The sequence below is a fragment of the Anomalospiza imberbis genome, chromosome 16 (genome assembly GCF_031753505.1).
Source record: "Anomalospiza imberbis isolate Cuckoo-Finch-1a 21T00152 chromosome 16, ASM3175350v1, whole genome shotgun sequence".
NCBI classification, from domain to species: Eukaryota; Metazoa; Chordata; class Aves; order Passeriformes; family Viduidae; genus Anomalospiza; species Anomalospiza imberbis.
The window spans coordinates 2,358,173-2,376,780 of NC_089696.1; the positions used below are offsets into that span (position 1 = coordinate 2,358,173).

At 51.8% G+C, this 18,608-nt stretch overlaps 1 protein-coding gene across 4 annotated transcripts; it reads left to right on the forward strand.

Moving 5' to 3' along the window:
* The first annotated feature begins 909 nt into the window (after positions 1-909).
* Positions 910-18,596, forward strand: ANKS3 (ankyrin repeat and sterile alpha motif domain containing 3). Of its 4 annotated transcripts, none has more exons than XM_068206503.1 (18): positions 910-1,043; positions 5,812-5,912; positions 6,039-6,214; positions 6,616-6,814; positions 7,020-7,141; positions 7,800-7,881; positions 8,556-8,691; positions 8,996-9,154; positions 10,204-10,329; positions 10,774-10,889; positions 11,187-11,354; positions 11,808-11,932; positions 12,191-12,332; positions 12,861-13,033; positions 14,210-14,325; positions 15,229-15,312; positions 15,757-15,852; positions 16,070-18,596. In XM_068206503.1, exons 1-17 carry the CDS (start codon positions 992-994, stop codon positions 15,837-15,839), a joined length of 2,160 nt encoding a protein of 719 aa, XP_068062604.1. In that variant the 5' UTR covers positions 910-991; the 3' UTR covers positions 15,840-15,852; positions 16,070-18,596. The 4 variants fall into 4 exon arrangements, 3 of the variants coding, with proteins under 3 accessions (XP_068062604.1, XP_068062605.1, XP_068062603.1); XM_068206502.1 differs by lacking the exon at positions 910-1,043 and adding an exon at positions 1,173-1,328; XR_011004474.1 differs by lacking the exons at positions 910-1,043; positions 15,229-15,312; positions 15,757-15,852; positions 16,070-18,596 and adding exons at positions 1,172-1,328; positions 13,973-14,128.
* Positions 18,597-18,608: the final 12 nt, after the last annotated feature.

Sequence of the window (18,608 nt, forward strand, 5' to 3'; positions counted from 1 at the left end):
GTGAAGTTAAACTCAACTATCCCCCTGGGGAGTTTATAACTTGCAAATTGCCTCTGTAGATACTTTATAGACCTCATCTATGGCGGTTTTGTTGGTGTGAGACAATGCCTGAATTTCACTAAGATAAGAAACAGGGAGATCCTCATGGCTGGAGCACTGTGCTCTGACACTGAGCAAAGCTTGCCAAGGGTCAGAGGAGCCCCATGGGGATAAAATAAACTGCCTAGTATGGCTCCCTGTGCCAAATTCCGAGATAAATATCCCAAGGTTATAGATGGACACTGGACCTGACTTGTCAGTCAGCTAATGCAGCATCCTCTGTGGGAGCAAACAGTGCTCTGTGTCCAGAACAAACACTTAGCAGTAGCACAACAGGCCCTTTCTGAGGAGCTTGGGCACGGTACGTCGAAGGTTGGACTTGATGACCTTGGAGGTCTTTTCCAGCCTTAACGACTCCATGACTTTGAGACTTGAAACGCTGAGCTTCTCCTTGTCACCAGAACTGACGTTTGCTGGGAAGGAGAATACCCGCAACGGGTGGGAGGCAGAGCTTGGCTTCGGGGCTGAGCCCCCGCAGCCGCGGTCCGAGCCCCGGGCCAGGGACGGGGCTCGCCTGAGGGACCCCGCTCACGGCCCCGCCACGGCGGCCGCGCGGCGCACGCGCACCGTCCCCATGGCAACGCGGCTCCCGCGCCCCGGCCCCGCCCCGCTGCCCTGCCCCCACTCACGGCGCCCTCCGCCCCGCTCAGCGCCGGGCCGGGCCGGACCGCGGGCACAGCGAACCGGCGGCACCGGGACGAGCGCAGGGCCGGGGACGGCGCTGCGGGGCCGCGTCCTCGGGGGCTGCTCGCTACAACCGCCCGCCGCCAGCTCCAACCCCATTGGCTGCCCCTCGCCCCGCCCCTCACACGGGCTCCTCCCATTGGCCCGGCGCCGCGGGGGCTCTTGGGTGTTGTAGTTCGCCGCCCGTGAGGGCGGGGGCGCTCCCGGCATGCCTTGCGCGGGCGGTTCTAGTTCCGGCGGCGGCGCTCACCGGGGCGCAGGTGAGGGAGCGCTGGGGCTGGGACTGGGACGGGAGAGTGGCGAGGAGCAGTAGCGGCGGCACTCACCTCTGAGCCGGCCCCGGGCACTCCCGTCCTCGGTGTGCCCGTGGCCGCAGTGCTTCCTTCCCGCTCGCTGAGGTCTGCGATGCTGAGGCCGCGCTGCTAGCAGGGCCGCGAGGGAGGCAGGTGCGGGGGTAACGACCCCGGAGCCATTTCGCTGTGAGATGTGGGGTAACAGCCGTGTGGCGGCCGCTTTGGCGGCTCCAGCTGCTGGGTTCGCCTCAGGTGCGTTGTTGTGTGAGCGGAGCGTGCCCGGGCCGAGCCCCGCGGGTGCCGTGTCCGGCTGCCTTGGCGGGCACAGCCCCTGGCAGGGGAAATGTGCTCCCTAATGTGACTGCTCAAGTGCTTTTGTGTTTCTTACCTCGTTTTTCCGAGGTTTTTTTGATGTGTTTTAATGTGCCTGTGAGTGACAGGCTCGTGGTAGAATCACTCACTTTAGAAAGGACCTTTAAGGTGATTGAGTCCAAGTATTAAAAGATTAAAAGCTCGGCGTGTTTTGTGTATTTTCAACAGATGTGGGTAGGATTGAACTGTGTTGTGGATCCAGGAAGGTTTTCCCTCACCCACCTCAGGAACCTGGTGTGGTTCCTGCAGCTGTGAATTGTGCTAGCTGAGTCAGTCAGCGGATGATACACTGCAAAAATGAGATGTTCTGGTTCCTGTTGTGGCTGAGCTGGTAACAATTGCACCTAAAAATGGATGTAACGAGGCTTTTTTTTAGTGCCTCCGATAAGTTGTTGCTGGTTTAGTGGAAATCGAGCTAAGTCAGGAGCAGAAGGGGAGTGTGTTCCTGCTCTGCTCTGCCCTGCTGGGGCCTCCCCTCGAGTCCTGGGGGCAACCACAATATCAGAAGGATCTAAAGCTGTTGGAGAGTGCCTTTCCACATGGGCATGGGGAAAGGTTTGAGGAGCAGCTGAGGACACTTGGATTGTTCAGCTGGAGAAGGACACTGAAGGCAGAGCTCGGGGGGGCTGCAGCTCCTCCCGAGGGGCAGCTCCAATCTCTGGCACAGGGACAGGGAATGGCTGGAGCTGGGCCAGGGCAGGCTCAGGCTGGATTTTGGGAAAGGTTCTTCCCCCAGAGGGTGCTGGGCACTGCCCAGGCTCCCCAGGGAATGGGCACAGCCCCGAGGCTGCCAGAGCTCCAGGAGTGCTTGGACAGCGCTACCAGGGATGCCCAGGGTGGGATTGTTGGGGTGTCTGTGCCAAGGTTTGGACTGGATGATCCCTGGAGGTCTCTTTCCACTCAGACTATTCCACGACTCTCTCTTGTCAGTTTGCTGGCTCTGTTGGAACCTCCAGCAGCCTCCATGCTTGTGCTGCCTTGGGTGTCCCTATTCTGGGACAGAAGGACGAGTGTGGATGTCACCTGTGCTTGTGGGAGGGGATGTGAGTGAGTGAATTGAGCTGAGCAGTGCCTGCTGAGGGTGATTAACAGGCAGTGTTGCATTTGTTCCGTGTTGGGGGCTGGTTGCTTCTCAGATCTCCTTTCATTTATTGTAGTGTGGCTCTAAGGTGCTTTTTGTGTCAGTTTTCATACTAAGTTTATTTTTTCTCTGCCTTCTGGTTTGCTCAAACAGCAAACTCCAAATCCAGGGCAGTGGGGTTTGCTGCCTACTCTGTGCCCCAGCACTGCAGAGCTCTGACCCTGATAAATAGCTGAGTGCTGGTGGATTAAATTTAATATAATAATAACAGCAGCCTCACAGGTGTCATGGCTTGACCCCAGCTGCTTACCAAGTACCAGGCTGCTCCTTTTCCCTGCTCCATCCCAGTGGGATGGGGAGGAGAATCAGAAAAGAAAGTAAGAAACCTCATAGCTTGAGGTAAGAACAATTTAGTTATTGAAGCAAAGTAAAATATAATGATAATTATAATTATCATGAGAAAATAAACGCATAAGAAACTCAAAAGCAACATGGTTGCTCAGCACCTGCTGATTCCCATCCCATGTCCAAGCTATGATTGGCCCCTCCCAGGCACGCTCCCCATTTCATATACTGGGAGTGATGCTCTGTGGAATGCAATCTCCCTGGGTCAGCTCCCCCCTGGCTTCTTGGGCACCTCCTTGCTAGCAGAGCATGGGAAGCTGCAAAGTCCTTGATTTAGGGTAAGCAACCAAATAGTATCAGTGTGTTATCAGCATTCTTCTCATCCTAAATCCAAAAGCAGCCTGTGCCAGCTGCTGGGAAGACAGTGAACCCTATCCCAGCTGAAAGCAGGACAGCAGAGCTGAAGGAGGCCTCTAACAAATTTGAACTTGTCACTCTGCCCCAAAGCAGGGGAACAGCCTGTGAATGTTCAGGAGGTCTTTGTCAAACTTACTCTTAGTAACCCAGTGTCCCTCAGTACTCTCATGTTTACTTTTACAGGGAATTTTGTGGGCTTTATCTAAAATGTTCCATGCAATGATGAGCTTCTTAGGTTCTGTTGTGGCTGCCCCATCCCTGGAAGTGTCCAAGGCCAGGTTGGACAGGACTTGGAGTAACCTGGGATAGTGGAAGGTGTCCCTGCCCATAGCAGGTGGTGGGACAGGATGGGATTTGAGGTGCCTTCCAACCCAAACCATCATAGTGTTCTGTGATTTGATACATTATTATGTGTTGGATGCTTGTGTCACATGTCCCCTCCAGGCTCCTCCTCTTTGCACCAGGTAACTCTGACTTTGTTTCATTCATGTCTTTTCATTTCAGTTCTGAGGGTTGTGATCACTGTTGTTGTCCTGGAGATTGTGAGCAGCTGTTCTCAGGTGCTTGCAGAGCTGACAACTTGCTAAAGTTCAGTGTGAGGAGAAATCTCAGAGCTTTAAAAAAATAAAAGCAAATATGTAGGCAGAGCACAGGAAAGGTGTAGGAGGCTGAATGTCCTGGATGTTCTGTCCTGTCCTTATTGCCCTGCTGACTGTGGATCACCTCACCAAGGCTGCATTGGTAACTTGTACCTGAGAGTGGCTGATTCTGACAAAGACCCAACACCTGAGTGGTTTATAATTAATGTACCCAATTAACAAGGAGGGTAGAGGACAACAAGCTAGACTCGCACCTAAATGTGCTTCTACAAACTGCCCTGGATTCTGCCTCCTTTCACTGCCTTTTGGCCTCCCTGGGGCAACTTTAATCTGTTTTAGTGAGAAAACACTACTTTCCCCCCTTATGATCCACTTCAATCCACTTAGCTCTCCTTGTGTTTTGATTTTGAGGTGTTCAGGCCCTTCCATTTTGCTCTGCATATTCCTGTCTGAGGCCTCTGGGTTGCCCAGTGCACTACATATTGCTGCTGTCAGGCAAAGTAGGTGCTTTTGCGGGTATTTTTAAAGGGAATCAATTTCTTACCAGCTGATGGAATAGAATAGATGGTGCTTTTGTAGTCTTAACAAGCTGAGAGTGAAGGAGGGGAAGAAAAGGAAGGTGGGAGAGAAAGGATCCAGGTGGGGAGTGAAGAGGTAGGAATGAAAGGTGTTTTCTTATAAGAAAAGGGGCTGGTGCTTGCAAGGCAAAGATTCCCAGTTGCTCAGAAAACAAGAGTATGGTCTTGAAAAGTTACTGCTGAGGGAATCTGAGGAGAAGCTGCTGCTGAAAAACCCGTTCCTGCTCTTTTTTATTCCTCACCAGTGCCACATTTGGCATTTACCTGACCCCAAAATGAATCCAAGGAGTTAAATTGGTGAGAAGTTACCAGGAAGAAGGACTTTGTTGGCTTAGCTTATGTAGAGGGACCAGGCAAACCCCAGGAGTGCTGTATGGTGGGCAGTGAGACTACAGGGAGGGAAAAACAATTCCCATGGGATTGCCTGGAACAAGCTGCCCAGAGAGGCTGTGGATCTCCTTCCCTGGAGATATTCAGAGCCCACCTGGACACAGGCCTGTGTAATGTGCTCAGAGGACCCTGCTTGAGCAGGGAGGTTGGGTGAGATGACACCCAGTGGTCCCTTGCAACTAGAACCACTCTGGGATTCTGTGCTGGGGGCTGGATTCTGTGTCCTGGAGCTGCAGCTGAAGCCCTCAGCTGCTGGATACAGCTGTGCTGAGCAGCTCTTCATGGAGTGCCAGACAAGAACACTCTCCTGTGAGAGGTTCAAATGATTAGTCTGCAGTTGCTCCCTAAGGCCGGGGCTGGGATAAACCTTTCATGCAGTCCTGGAGCTGGAGGAGCTGTGTAATAAAGTTGTGTCTGCAGGAGAGGGGGTGTGCTTGGATAATGAATGGGCAGGTGTGCTGCTGCCCCCAGTGTTTCAGCATTTTCCAGGATTCACTGAGATGGGGCTGGGCTGCCTCTGAAGGTCTGAAACAGTAAATGGTAGAAACAATCTGCTTACAACCTGATGACAGTGGAGGGTGCACCCTCTTCAGGTGACAGAGTGTTTTTGGGAGCACTGGGCAGTTGTCATTATTAATGATTGTGTCTTAATTTAATCAGGACCGTCCTGCAATGCAAGACAGATGGACAAGACCAGGAATGTCTGACACATGAATTCTTAATTCTCTCCCTGCATTATAAAACATGCAGAGCAAGAATTACATCCTTTTGTAGAACACTAAGCCTACCTTCAGCTCTTAAATAGATGTTTAGTCTTCTCTTGCCAAGGTTATTCAAAGCTGCCTTAGGCATGTTTGGATTAGGCAGGGAGGAAATAAAGCCACTGCTTCTGCAGTCTTAAAATTAGATTTGAAAGGAGTGGGGTTTAGCATTATTGCCTTTTATTTTTCCAGTGTATTGGAATCCCAGAGTTCTCTACAGCAAGAGAAAACTTCCAGCAAAGTCTTCTCAGCAGCAGTTATTTTTTCGGGCTGAGGAGTCAATCAAAGTTGAGGTAAGAATTTGAGACCCCACACATGTGAGCTGGCCTCACCTTCCAAGCCAATGGCAGCTTGGAGCTGTAATTGTATGGAAAACAGGGATCAGCAGCTGAGTGCTGTGCTCTGGTTTGGCTTCTCAGGGCAGGATGTCGGAGCTGAGCGACGAGGCCAGCGAGTCGGAGCTGCTGAGCCGCAGCCTCTCCATGTGGCACGGGGTGGGGCCCGTGCTGTGCCGGGGGGAGCTGGACGTGCCCCTGGACCTGCACACGGCCTCCTCCGTCGGGCAGTACCAAGTGGTGCAGGAGTGCATCCAGCGGTGAGAGGGGCTGGGTCGGGCATGGCTGGCTGCCACCTGCTGCAGCTGTGGCTGTCACCGGTGCCACACTGGTTGGGGCAACAGGGACGCGTCACTGGGACTCCCAGAGGCTTCTTGGCACAAAGCTTCCAGGGGCAAATCTGCTGATAAAAATGACCTCCTTAGTGTTTTCGTAGGAGGTGTGTCCCCGCCATGGCAGGGGGGTGGAATGAGGTGGTCTTTAAGGTCCCTTCTTTCCTAAAGCATTCTGTGATTCTGCAATCTGGGGGAGATTGTGCTGGAGCTGGTAGAAATTCCCATGCAAGCTTCAGTGCTAGATGACAACAAGCATCTGCAGAAGCCAGCTGTGGTCCACAGCTCCAGCACAGTAGTTCATGTGACTTCTTTCTTCTGTTTCTTAGTGGAGACCTGGATTTGAACCAGAGGAACTGTGGGGGCTGGACCCCACTCATGTACGCTTCCTACATCGGCCACGACAACATTGTGCACCTGCTGCTGGAAGCAGGAGTGAATGTGAACATCCCCACCCCAGAAGGCCAGACTCCCCTCATGCTGGCCTCCAGCTGTGGCAATGAGAGTGTTGCTTACTTCCTTCTACAGGTGTGTATCCCATAAAACACAGATAAAGCCACAGCACGTGGTTTAAATGCTCAGGGTGTGATTATCCACAAGTGCCGCTTTGTGTTCTGTTGTGAGGTCTGCTTTGTGGTGGGATTTAATTTAAACTCTTGGTGTCCCGGCATAAAGAGGCAGTGGCTGAAAGCCTGAGCAGATGCAGTAAGGAATATTGTCTGTTCTCTTGAAGCAAGGAGCAGAGCTGGAGATGAAGGATATCCATGGCTGGACTGCCTTGTTCCACTGCACCAGCGCTGGGCACCAGCAGATGGTCAAGTTCTTACTGGAGAATGGGGCAAATGCCAACTGCAAGTAAGGAGGAATCTGTCATTTTATTATCATTTTGTTGTCATTTGTCATTCAGTATGAAGGCAACGGGAGGCAGATGAACACACTCCAACAGACAGCAGCTTTTGTCTTCCCCCTGTACCTCAGGATGTGGCACAGCTAATACAGGACAGGTGACCTGCAAACTGAATTGAAGTCTGCCCATGCTGTCACTGTTTTTTAAACTAAGATCAAGGGAAATTAGATTTACTGCTTGTTTAATTATCAGCTAAACACAGACACCTTCTGAACTCAAGTGCACTTCATAAGTCTTTTTATTGATTTTTTTATATACTCAGAGTTCAGGTTGGTTTTTGAAGTGTGCCCTGCATTGCCATGCCTTGGGGACCACCACACATTTATGCACATGGAATTGCATGAGGGCAACAAGAGGTTCTTACTTTATTAGCTCCTGCAAAACTGATTTGGGCTCTTAAAGGCAGATCTGTAGCTGGAAGAGTAATCTCTTGCTGTGCAGCCAGTTTAGGAACACTGAATCTCTACAGGGAATTAATTCTACATCAGGACAGCCAGTACATCATAGAGTCTGTGATCAGCAAATGTTGAGGGGGAAATGCTCTGTTAGGGAATGGCAAAACTTCAGCTGTGGTTATACCAGTCCACATGTGTGTTCTCTCCCCAGGGAGCCAGTGTATGGATACACACCTCTGATGGAAGCAGCTGCTTCTGGCCATGAGATAATTGTTCAGTACCTTCTCAATCATGTAAGTGTCCTGGCAGTTCTCTGTGTAGCTGAAAGTCTGGTTTCAGCCCTCAGGGGAGCTACCACAAATTTGACACCATGCTTTTTTTTTTGACATTGTTGTGTTTGCTCCTTGATGACAGTCACCTCTGAAGTTCCAGACTTTCAGGACTCTTCTCAAAGTTTCTGCAGGGTGGTACCATGATTTTACACTGGCCTTGCAGGAATAGGAGTGAAGTCTGACTGTCCAGATATAACTGAATAATGACTGAAGTAGAAAATAACTGAAGCTGTAATTTTTCTGTTGTGTTTACAGGCTTGCATGCTCAAGCTACTGGACATCTGCATCCAAAAGCTCATGAGCATGCAGGGCTCTTACACAATTTGGTTTAAATACCATTTGACTGGTCCAGCTTACTGCCAGAAGGAGGCAGCAATGCAAAACACTTCAGATCAAACAAACCTGTTCCCAGTGGCAATGCACAAGAGCCCTGGGCTGTTTGGCATTCAGGAATTGGAGAGACTGGAGATAAGTAGAAAGGCATTCAGGGTATTAGTGCAGCTTGAACTGTCTGTCAAAGGTGAGCCTGTATTGCTGATGGAGGAGCTAAGACAATTTGGGGTATTTTTAATATACATATATATTTTTTACAGTGCTCTCTGATGTGTGCACATAACCAGGTATTTTTTCTGCAGGGAGTGAAGGCAGATGTCAGAGATAACACTGGAGCCACAGCACGGACCCTGGCCATGAAGTATGGCCACACCAAGATTGTGGGGCTGATAGATTTGCATGCAGCCCCAGTGCCCAAGGTCTTCTGTAGAAGTCCAGGTAACAGATGTTTGACCTTGTTCATTTTAAGATGGAACCTGAAGTGAGGTGTTTGAAAGTATGTTATACTGTGTAGATGGGGTAGTTTTACCTGGTCTGTCCTGGAAATTCCAGCATTTCTGAGGATGGAAGAGGCACGAATCCAACAACTCTTGTCTGCTGGCCCCTTTCTGACCTAGGTTAGCTGTTTCACCCTCGCTCTTCAACATTTCTCTCTTTCTTTCCACTGCACTTATAGGACCAGTAACAAATAAAACAATCAAATGACTTCCTGTGCTGCTAACAACCTGTGTTTGTACTACAGGCAACTATGAGGAGCTGAGTTCTTCAGATGAATCATATTCTGCTCCTCAGAGACAGAGACCTGCTCGGAGGACCAAGGGTCCCAGCATCCATGAGGGGCCCCAGGCCTTAGCCAAGATCACAGCAATTGGCATGGGGAGATGGAAGCAGTCTTGCTATGGTGAGGAGAGTCGGGAGCCTGAGGGACAGTCCCCTGAGACCTCAACTGCACTGCAGCTGTTCCTGCTATCCATTTTTAATTTGTTGGGATTCATGTGCGGTTTGTACAGAACAAGGATAGCTCTGTATGAAGGTGTTCACTATCCAGTGTCTGGGTTAGAAAGAAAACCCCCTGAACTCTTTTGTCAAGGCTGGATATTGATGAGTGGAATTCTTTTCTACTCTCACCTCAACTACTGTTCCCCTGACACTTGAGAACAGTTCAGTTTCCCTTTTTTAGGCAGGCTCAAAAGTTTGAGACTCCTTCTGAAGCTGATGACAGGGAGGTGCTCACACTGGCCAAGAAATCATTGATCATTAGAGTGAACTTGTGAGTTTTGCCTTCCCTGATGCTTGGAATGCTTCTAAAAATGAAACTGGAAAACCTTTGCAATAGGCCAAGAGAAAGATGATCCCAGTTAGACATCCTGGATGCAGTGCTAGGAGGTTTGTTTTACTGTCTTTCATAGGTATTTCTCAGACTGGTTGCCTGGAATAACCAAGATTATGGACTTGAAAGCATGTTCAAAGCTCAGTTCATTCTCTTAAACACCGAGTGTGTGTTATCCCCCAGGCTGTATTGGAATGATACTGGCAGCTTCTTAAATGCCAGTGGGATTCTCCTGGTGTTTTAGCACAGCTGCAGGGGGAGTTGGTTCTGCAGGGTGTGCTGGGCTATTCTCTTAAGCTGTTTCTCCCTTTTCATCATTTGAGTATAGTGAGGAGAGGGAGTGCTGGAAGCTGCTGTTTAAGGTACATCTCTGCTATAAAGTGTTTTCTCTGATTTTCAGTGTCAGCATGTAAATTAAGTACATGTGCTGTGGAGTCATGTGAGGGAACTGCAGGAACCTGCATTTCTAAGGTGCTCTCTGTGCTTTTTAGAATGAAATTGTCAGTTGCGAGCAGTCTCTCATATTGGTTATTTTCATATCCAGAAGTGGTTACATTTCCTGCAGGAGCCTCCCTGATTAACTTGCATCCTAATCTGTTCTCCCTTCCTGTTGCACACAGAGCAGGTGCCCCCTCAGGGCTATGTCACCTTCAGCAGCGATGGCAGCTGTGTGTCAGGTGTCATCCGGAACAGGGACGTCACCTCCCCGATCAACGAGCTAGACGTGGACAGCAGCAGCAGCAGGGGTAAGTCGCTGTCTCAGAAATGGTCCAGCTTGCAGTGCACACCTGGGTGTGAGTCCAGGCCTTGGCTTCCTTTCCTTCTAAGATGCTGAGATTGGCATGTCTCTCCTGAGGGAAGGCTGGGAAGGTTTAGCTGCAGAAGATAAAGCTCAGTGTGGTAATTTCATCAGTTTGTACAAGTAGTCTGAAGGAGGGTGGGAACAAGACAGAGCATGGGTGTTTCCAGAAGTGTCTCTGGTGGTAAACAGACTTGGGGAAAGATGAGTGCTGGGGATCAGATGTGAAATCTCTGCCTTAGTATCTCTTGTATCCTGAGTGCTGCACATGAAGCCTTGCTCTGAATCTTGCCTTCCTTTACACCTCTGGGAGGTTTTGCTGGTAATTGTGTAACAAAACCAGAATGTAATTAAGTTGTACTTCAATTTTTTTTTTCCTATTCCTTTCCAGAGGATAGTGCTTTGTCCAGCAACAGCTTGGGAACCATCAGGAGCAGCAGCAGCAGCAGTGAATGCCTAATTAGAATCCCAGGAGTCAGCAGTGAAGGCTCCTTGGAAAGCAATGAGGTGGATTTTATTTTCTCTGCCTTCAGCTTGGGCAGTGCTTTCACCCTTGGGAGACTCTACTCCCATGGGAGCCTGTAGGACCAGGCTGGGTGAGGAAAGGATCTTCCAGGGACAGGAAGACCAAGGAAGGGGAAGAGGTTGGAGGTTACTCACAGCTCACATGGGTCAAGGCAGCTCTGGGGCGGTAGTACAAAAGGCCTTTAGGTCTTGGAGGAGCCTGCGCTTGTTAGGTCCCCTGATCCTGACATCTCTGCACAATCATCTTTTCCATTCTGTGGGTGTTTTTTTCTTTTCCAGGACTCTGACCACACCAACAGCCCCCCGAGTCGGAAACAAGCCAAGAGCTTTAAGGGCAAGACCCGCTACAGCAACAGTGACAGCCAGTGGAGCCACTGCCTGGGGAAGGCTGGGGGCTGCTGCCAGCACCTGGTCCTTCCTGAGCCCCCAGCCTACACAGGGCCCCAGGTAACCACAGATTTGTCCTACAGGCTCTGTCCCTGTACCAGGTGTGGGAGGCTTTTCCAAGGTTACCAAAACACCTTGCATCCCAAACTTAAATGCTTGTGAAACAGCAATTTCTTGTAGAGGAGCACTTTGCTGAGATGCTGCTGTTGCTTGGAGGGGTGTCCTAGACCCTTCAGGCCTGTGAGTGGGCTATCAAACCTGGCAGTGGGGTGGGCTGAGGTAGCTGATTCTGTGTCATTCTGCTCTGCACTTGTTAGAAGAGGCATGGCTGCAGCAGAGACCAGTCCTGGTGTGTGACTGTGGAGAAGGGCAGGGAGCCACGGGAAGTTGTGGTTGCTGCTGGAACCTAGAAGGGTGTTACAACAGCATGAGGAAGCAAATATTTATGATTAGGAGGACTGGTCATGCTTTTATTGAGAGGGTGTAAATAAGTTTGTTTTGTCTGGGCTGCAGGACCTGGCAACATTCCTTGAGGAGATTGGGTGCCTGAAGTACCTGCAGGTGTTTGAGGAGCAAGATGTGGACCTCCGGATCTTCCTGACCCTCACAGAGAGTGACCTGAAGGAAATAGGCATCACGTGAGTGTCTGTCCTGTCCATCCCAGCTTCCCTCTACAAACCATGTCCAGCCTGGTCAGGAAGATTTAGCAGGGGAGTGCTGCTCTCTTCTGGCTGCCTCTCACACAATTTGACTTCCCCATGTCCTCAGCTGTAACATGCTCCTGCTTCTGGAGGTACCTTGGAGAGACCAGGACACTGCAGAGGTCCTCATGGGATCCTCTTGGGCTTAGGGACGGGTGGTACAGGGCTTGACCCGTGTTGGTTCCATCCCCCCAGGCTGTTTGGCCCCAAGAGGAAGATGACCTCGGCCATCGCGCGCTGGCACAGTAGCGCCCGCCCACCCAGTGATGCACTGGAGTTGGCCTACGCCGATCGACTGGAGGCAGAGATGCAGGAATTGGCCATCCAACTGCACAAGGTGAGGCTGCTGCCAGCTCCTCAGGGCCCTATGCCCTGCAGGAAGTGATCAGTGCTGTGTTTTTGTTGTGCCTCTGATGGTTTTTCCTTCACCTCAAGCCATGACTTATAGTGGATGCACTTGGTGTACAAACAGCACAAGTACAACTTACCCACTCCTCATCCTTGGTGCTCCTTTGTGTCTGTTTCCCATCCAGCTGAAAACTATAGGAGCCAGGGGCAGGAATCAAATCCCTACTCCTTCTCAGCAGTGTCATGTTTATGGTGAAGTGATGCAGCCATCAGTGAACAAACTTGTGTTGCTTTGGGAAATTTGGATTCATAAATAACTTTGTAAACAGAGAGGAAGGGGGAATTGGAACTGTGGGGCTGGGCTTAGTGTGGAGAGAATCTGTACTCAGTGTACAAGCTTCATCCAGCTTCCATTCCCACTGGAAAGGGACATTCTGGCTGCTTAAGGCATAAAAATAGCAGGGACTTGAGAGATGTTCAGTGCTCCCAGCCTGATCCCCAGTGTGCTCTGCTGCAGAGGTGTGAAGAGGTGCAGGTGATGAAGGGCCAGGTGTGCCAGGAGCAGAAACTGCGTGCAGTGGCTGAGAGCTGTTTGATGGAGCGGGATGAGACCTGGAATGCCATCCAGTGCCAGCTCAGAGAGGCTCAGGCCATCACCAAGGATGCTGGAGTCCTGCTGGATCAGATCAAGTAAGTCCTTCCCAGAAAATGACACTGAGACTGCTGGGAAATGGGATTTGGGGTCATATTGGCAGCCTTACAGGTGATGCTCAGGGTAAGGCAGGAGAGCTCACCTGGCACCTGAACACAATTGGATCCTGCCTGCCTTTCCCTAGTGAAAAGCCACAGCCATGGGAGCACATGTGAAGTTTTGGTCAGATGCATGAGCTGGAAGTGGCCTTTTTGGGGGTGCTGGGTGTTCCTGTTTCAACTAGAAGCAACCAAAAGGCTGAGGCTGTGCCTACCCAGGGTAAGACTTGGTGATCAGGACCTTTTTGGGTTAAAAAAGGAGTTTTTTAACCCATACCCTTCCAAAGGATGTGCAGTAACTCGCAAGTGAAGAATATTTTTCTTGCAACTCTGTGACAGCTGGCAGAATAATCTGAATAACCTCCTGACACTCCTTTTACTGCCTTTGTGGCGCTTTTCTCTGTGCCCCAGTTGGACTCCTGTCATGGGCCTTGTTCTGTCCAGTGATACAATAGGGACATCCCTGAAAGTGGCATAAATCCTGCTGCGTATGGATCCTAGCCCAAGGGAGTGGGGTCTGCTGGCTGCCAAGCCAGGGTGAGCTGAAGTTGGATCCAGAAGCTTAGCAGAGCAATATTCCCACTGCAAGGGGGGAAAAAAAGCCTGGCTTTTCCCCCTGACTGAGGAGCTGAGGCTGCTGTAGAAGGGCCCTGCCATGCTCTGAACGTACACTGCTTGAATTGCTGGGATGGTGATGACAGCCTGAGTGCTTTGGTGCCCCTTATGCCTGTCCTGAGGTCGTTTCCTTTGCCCAGTAGAAACTTTGGATTGGGCTTGATTCTCCCACAGACCAACACAGCCCCTGGCTTGGGCTTCCTGCTGCTCACCGCAGCCCCTCCTTGTCTTGTCCCCCCCACAGCTCCTCTGTGCATGGGGCAGAGCTGGCTGTGGCTGCAGATGGGGAGCAGTGGCTGGGAGCTGAGCAGTGCCAGCACCCCAGGCTTGGGCTGAGGCACCACTTCCTCCTCCCAGGAAGCAGCAAGGAGCAGGTTGTACCCCAGGGCCTTAGAGGCGCTGCCCAGGCACCCCATGCAGGTACTGCAGGCTGTAGGAGTGTGCAGTGTCACTGCCAGCGTGTCCCTGGGTCCTGCTGATGGCTTTGGTGTGGTTTGGCAGGAGCTGCCAGGCAGAGCTGTCATCCCGGCTGACCCCAGAGCGGGCGGGCGATGGAGCGCCGGACATGCGGGAGCAGCACGGCACCGGGGAGAGCCAGCGGCCTGGGGAGCGCCCAGGTGAGCACCAGGAGAGTCCTGGGCAAACCCCTGCTTGTCTTCCCTTGCTGAAATGGAGATAGTTGGGAATGGATGAGCAGCCAGACTCTTTGAGTTGAATTCTTGCTCAGGAGAAGCATTTAAAGCTCTCAGGGCATTTGGAGTGGAACTTGCAGAGTTTCTCAGTTAAGTTTTGGGGTCTGGCAGGCATTTGTGGCTAAAAATGCACAGCTGTAGCACAGGCCCCACTGACAGCTCTGTTTCAAGGACCTGTGGCTGTACCTCGGGTTTTTTACCACCCTGTGCACTGGAGCAGGGCCTGGAGCAGGAGGGCTGGTTGGTTCCCTAACCCAGTTTGGAGATTTTGCTGTTGGATCCATGGGACAAACCTCTGTGGCTGGGCAGGCCTGACCCAGCAGCCCCTTATCCCTAGGAGTTGGTAAATGTTCCCTGGAAGTGCTCAAGGCCAGGTTGAAGGGAACTTGGAGCAACCTGGTCTAGTGAAAGTTGTCCCTGTCCATGGCGGGGGATGGGCTTTAAGGTCCCTTCCAACCTAAACTATTCCATGATTATGAGACTCTCTGATCTTGCTGCCTGTGATATGCTCCTAGTGACCTGTTCTTTGCTGCCTGTGTCTTAGAAGTGAGACAAGCAGAGATCCTGTTGATTTCTGTCCACTACACTTAATCCCTTGGAGATTCTCTTAATAAACAACCAAGCCAATCTAAAAATGTTAATTCCTAAGTGGTAGAATTGCCAGAAAACTCCTCAGTTTGGCACAGGCAGCTCCAGCTCTCTTCCTGTGTGATTCAGAAGCCCTAACTGGTATCCCTTTGGCTGGGGATGCTTCCCAGCAACCCCAGCCCTTTGTGTGCTCTGTCCCAGAGAGCTGCTGATGGATTAACTGTGTCCCTGTCCTTGCAGTGCTGGAAGGGTGGCCACCTTCCCTGAAGTCCCTGAGCTTGCCTGAGCTGTCAGCTGTGCTGGAGGAGTGTGTGGGAGAGATGGGTAAGGTGGGAAGGACTCTGGGCATGTGGAAGGACTGTTGTGCTGGGGGAGGCATGGCTGGGTGGGGTTTGGTGGTTTGGAGCAGTTGTTGGGAGAGACCCCACAATCCCTGCTCGCTCAGGGAAGTCTCCAGGCTCTGGAATTGGTGCTGTTCTTGCTGCAGATCTTGGGCTCCACACCATCCCCTGGTGACAGGTCCAGGCTGAGAGGTGGGGGGTGGTTCCTGCATCTCCCGCTCAGTGGCGAGAGCTGCTGGGGAAGTGGTTCCCTAATCCTGTGTCCTGTTCTCCTGGAGACAGGAAATTGTCCCAGCAACTTGCAGACACTAGAGACACCGGTGTTCTCAGAGCATAAAGGCAGCACAGCAGTGGCTGAGTGCAGCCTGTTCTTTCCTGCTTCCTGGCCCCTTCCTAATGCTGCTTTTTCCCTTTGGTTTTTCCTCAGGAAAAGCTCTGCAGACTGTGACTCAAAACCTCCAAAGGCTCCAAGCCCTGGGGCAAAGCAGGCAGAGCTGGCCAAAGCCATAACCAACCCAGGAGGGTGAGTGGGACCAGCTGCCCTGCCCAGTCTCAGGCTGTGGCACTGAGGGGACACCATCCCTCACTTCCCACATGCCCAGAGCTTGCTCAGAGCCCACACACCTGGGCTGGGCTCTTGCTCATCCTTGTGTGCCCTCTGTTTGGTTCTCCCTTTGGAAAATCTGTAGCCCCTTTGTCCCACCAGAGAGTGACTGTCCCCTTTCTCCTGGTGGCTGCAGGAATACTGACGTCGGGTGATTGTTCCACCCGGAAGCTGAGTGTGCCTGGGAAAGGGAGCACGGGGCCGTGCCGGCAGCACCGCGGCTCTACCGAGGGCCACTGCAGCTGGCAGGGCACCGAGGAGGCCGTGGCCACCAGAGAACACAGCTGGGAGGACGAGGGACAGCAGAGGACAACAACCAGCTGCTCTTGGGACCTGACTCAAGGCTCCCAGGATCTTTGTTTGAAAGGTTTAGGTTTGGAGGAGAAGCTCCGAGCCTAGAAGTTTTGTCTGCCTTAAGCTTCCTGCAGCTCTTGTTGTTCAGGTCTGAGTGGTGGTAGAAAGGTGACAGTTGCACACAGCAATCAATTCATTATCCTTTTCTGTATCCCAAGCTCCCCAGGGCCTCTGAAACGTGTTCCTGGCTCCTCCTGTGCCATGGGGATTGGCCCAGAGAATGCATCTGAGGCCATAAAAAAGGTAGTTTGTTGTGGAGGGGTGAAGGGAGTGGAGTTTGTGATGTTTGGCTCTTTGAGCTGCGGTAGAGCTCAAACTGCAGCCCTGTTTCTAGTTGGAATGTCTGCTCTACTGCCACCCCAGATCTGGGCTTCAAAGCCTGTTCCTCCAACCAGCCCACTCTGGTTCACTTTGGGTTCTTGCGGTCCTCAGGAGCCGGGTGTGATCACATTGGTGGTTTAGGAATGGCATTCACTGAAACACTCCCAACTCACCCACTCCTCACCTCCTCTCCCCTGGGGTGGGATGGAGAGGAGAACTGGAGGCACAAAAGGTGAAGATCACTGATAGAAATAAAAGCATTTTACTGGAAACAGCAGTGAGATAAGGAACAGTAACAGCAACAACAGTAATAACAAACATGTACCGGAGAGGTCGTGATCCTGCAGAAATGAACCCTGTCCTGGCCAGAACCAGGACATCACTGTTACTCCATCCCCAAGAACTTGGCTTTGTGGTCAGTGCTCTATAGCAGAGGTCATTGGCCTGGTTTGCCAGGGCCAAGATCCCAGCAAGGCAGGGATCCCCTGGAAAGACAGGAGAGAGAGAAGGAAGAGCTGGGACTGTTGAGCTTCCCATGCCTCTGGCAAGCAGGGGAGTGTCAAGGCAGCAGAGCAGGAACAGGGATAGCTCTGTGCCCCATGGGAGGTGGGCAAAGGAGCCACAGCCTAGATAGAGCTGTGGCTTTGCTCCTCACTACTGCCTGCCTTTGATGTGCAGGCTTTAGTGCTGGGAAAGAGTTCTGCCAGGCCCCTTGTGAGTGGGCATTGCCAAGGACAGGCAGTGCAGGAAGAGGCTGCCCTATCCCTGGGAGTGGGTGAGGGTGCCAGGGACCTTGGTGTAGAGTGGTTTCCAGTGACTTTGTTGTTCCCATTTACTCCTGAATCCTGTAAGGGGGAAAAGCACAACAATCAAAATCTGAAGTGATTTTTCAAAATTCGAAGTGAGTGATGACCTTGCTGAATCATGGTAATTCCCTTTAGGAAGAGGATGGAACTGTGTGTTCCTTCTGGTATTTGGACTTTGGGCACAGATCCCAAATATAGAAACCCATCCAGCTCCATCTTTTCAGGTGGTCACCCCTTCTGATGAGCTGCCTGAGTCCTTTCAGGCAGGGGTGACAGCTGGTCTGCCTGCAGTGTCTGTGCTTCTTGCCCCGGGCAGGTATGGCCCTCTCAGCTGTGACCCCGTGTGCCTGGCAGTGTCCCCCCCTCTGGGTGCTGCTTCCTGCCCGTGCTTACCTCCCACCCTCAGCACAGGGCACTGTTTTTTCATCTTGAGCAAATGCCATGGAGCATGAGGGCACCCAGTGCCAGCTGCAGGAGCTTCACCCTGAAGAGTTTGGATGAGGCAGAGGGAATTCTCATGCAGCGCCCCTGGGAACTCCTCAGAGGGCTGAGGCTGTGCTGGGGCACAGAGTTTTGAGGGCTTTGTCCCTCATTCCCTGTCACTGGGGAGTCCCAAGGTCTCTCCCCAGCCTTGGTGGTGCCTCTGGCTGCAGTAATATGGGGTTGTTAGTGCTGTTTCCCTTGAAGTTAAGGCAACCCCCCCCCAAAAAACTCCTAAGGGCAAAGCCCTGGCTCAGCAGTGCCCTCAGAACGGGAGCTGTGCAGAACAGTGGCTGGAAGGTGATTACAGGATGTGGGGCTTGCTTTGCTAAGTCTGAGGCTGGAATCAAGGGGGTTTGGGGGGCTAACAGGATCTATCCAATACATTAGAATGCCTGGGAAAAGGGGGGAGAGGTGGCAGTGTGTGTGTGTGTGTGTGTGAAGGAAAAAGGCCCCAAACAAGTGCTGCAGGTGTAAAGGCTTCAAGGGTGTGAGAGCACCCAAGGGGCCAGCAGGGAGGGGATCTTCAGCAACAGAATATCCCTGAGGAGACAATTCCTTAACTGCAGGATGTGAAGCAGCATTCCTTGCAGCTAGGGTGGCTGTGCAGGCAGCAGGAGTCTGGTGCTACCCTAAGGTGAGCTGTCTGAGGAAAAATAGCATTTGCTGATTTGGATGAATGAATAAAAGTTGAGAAGCCTGTGTATGGTGTGT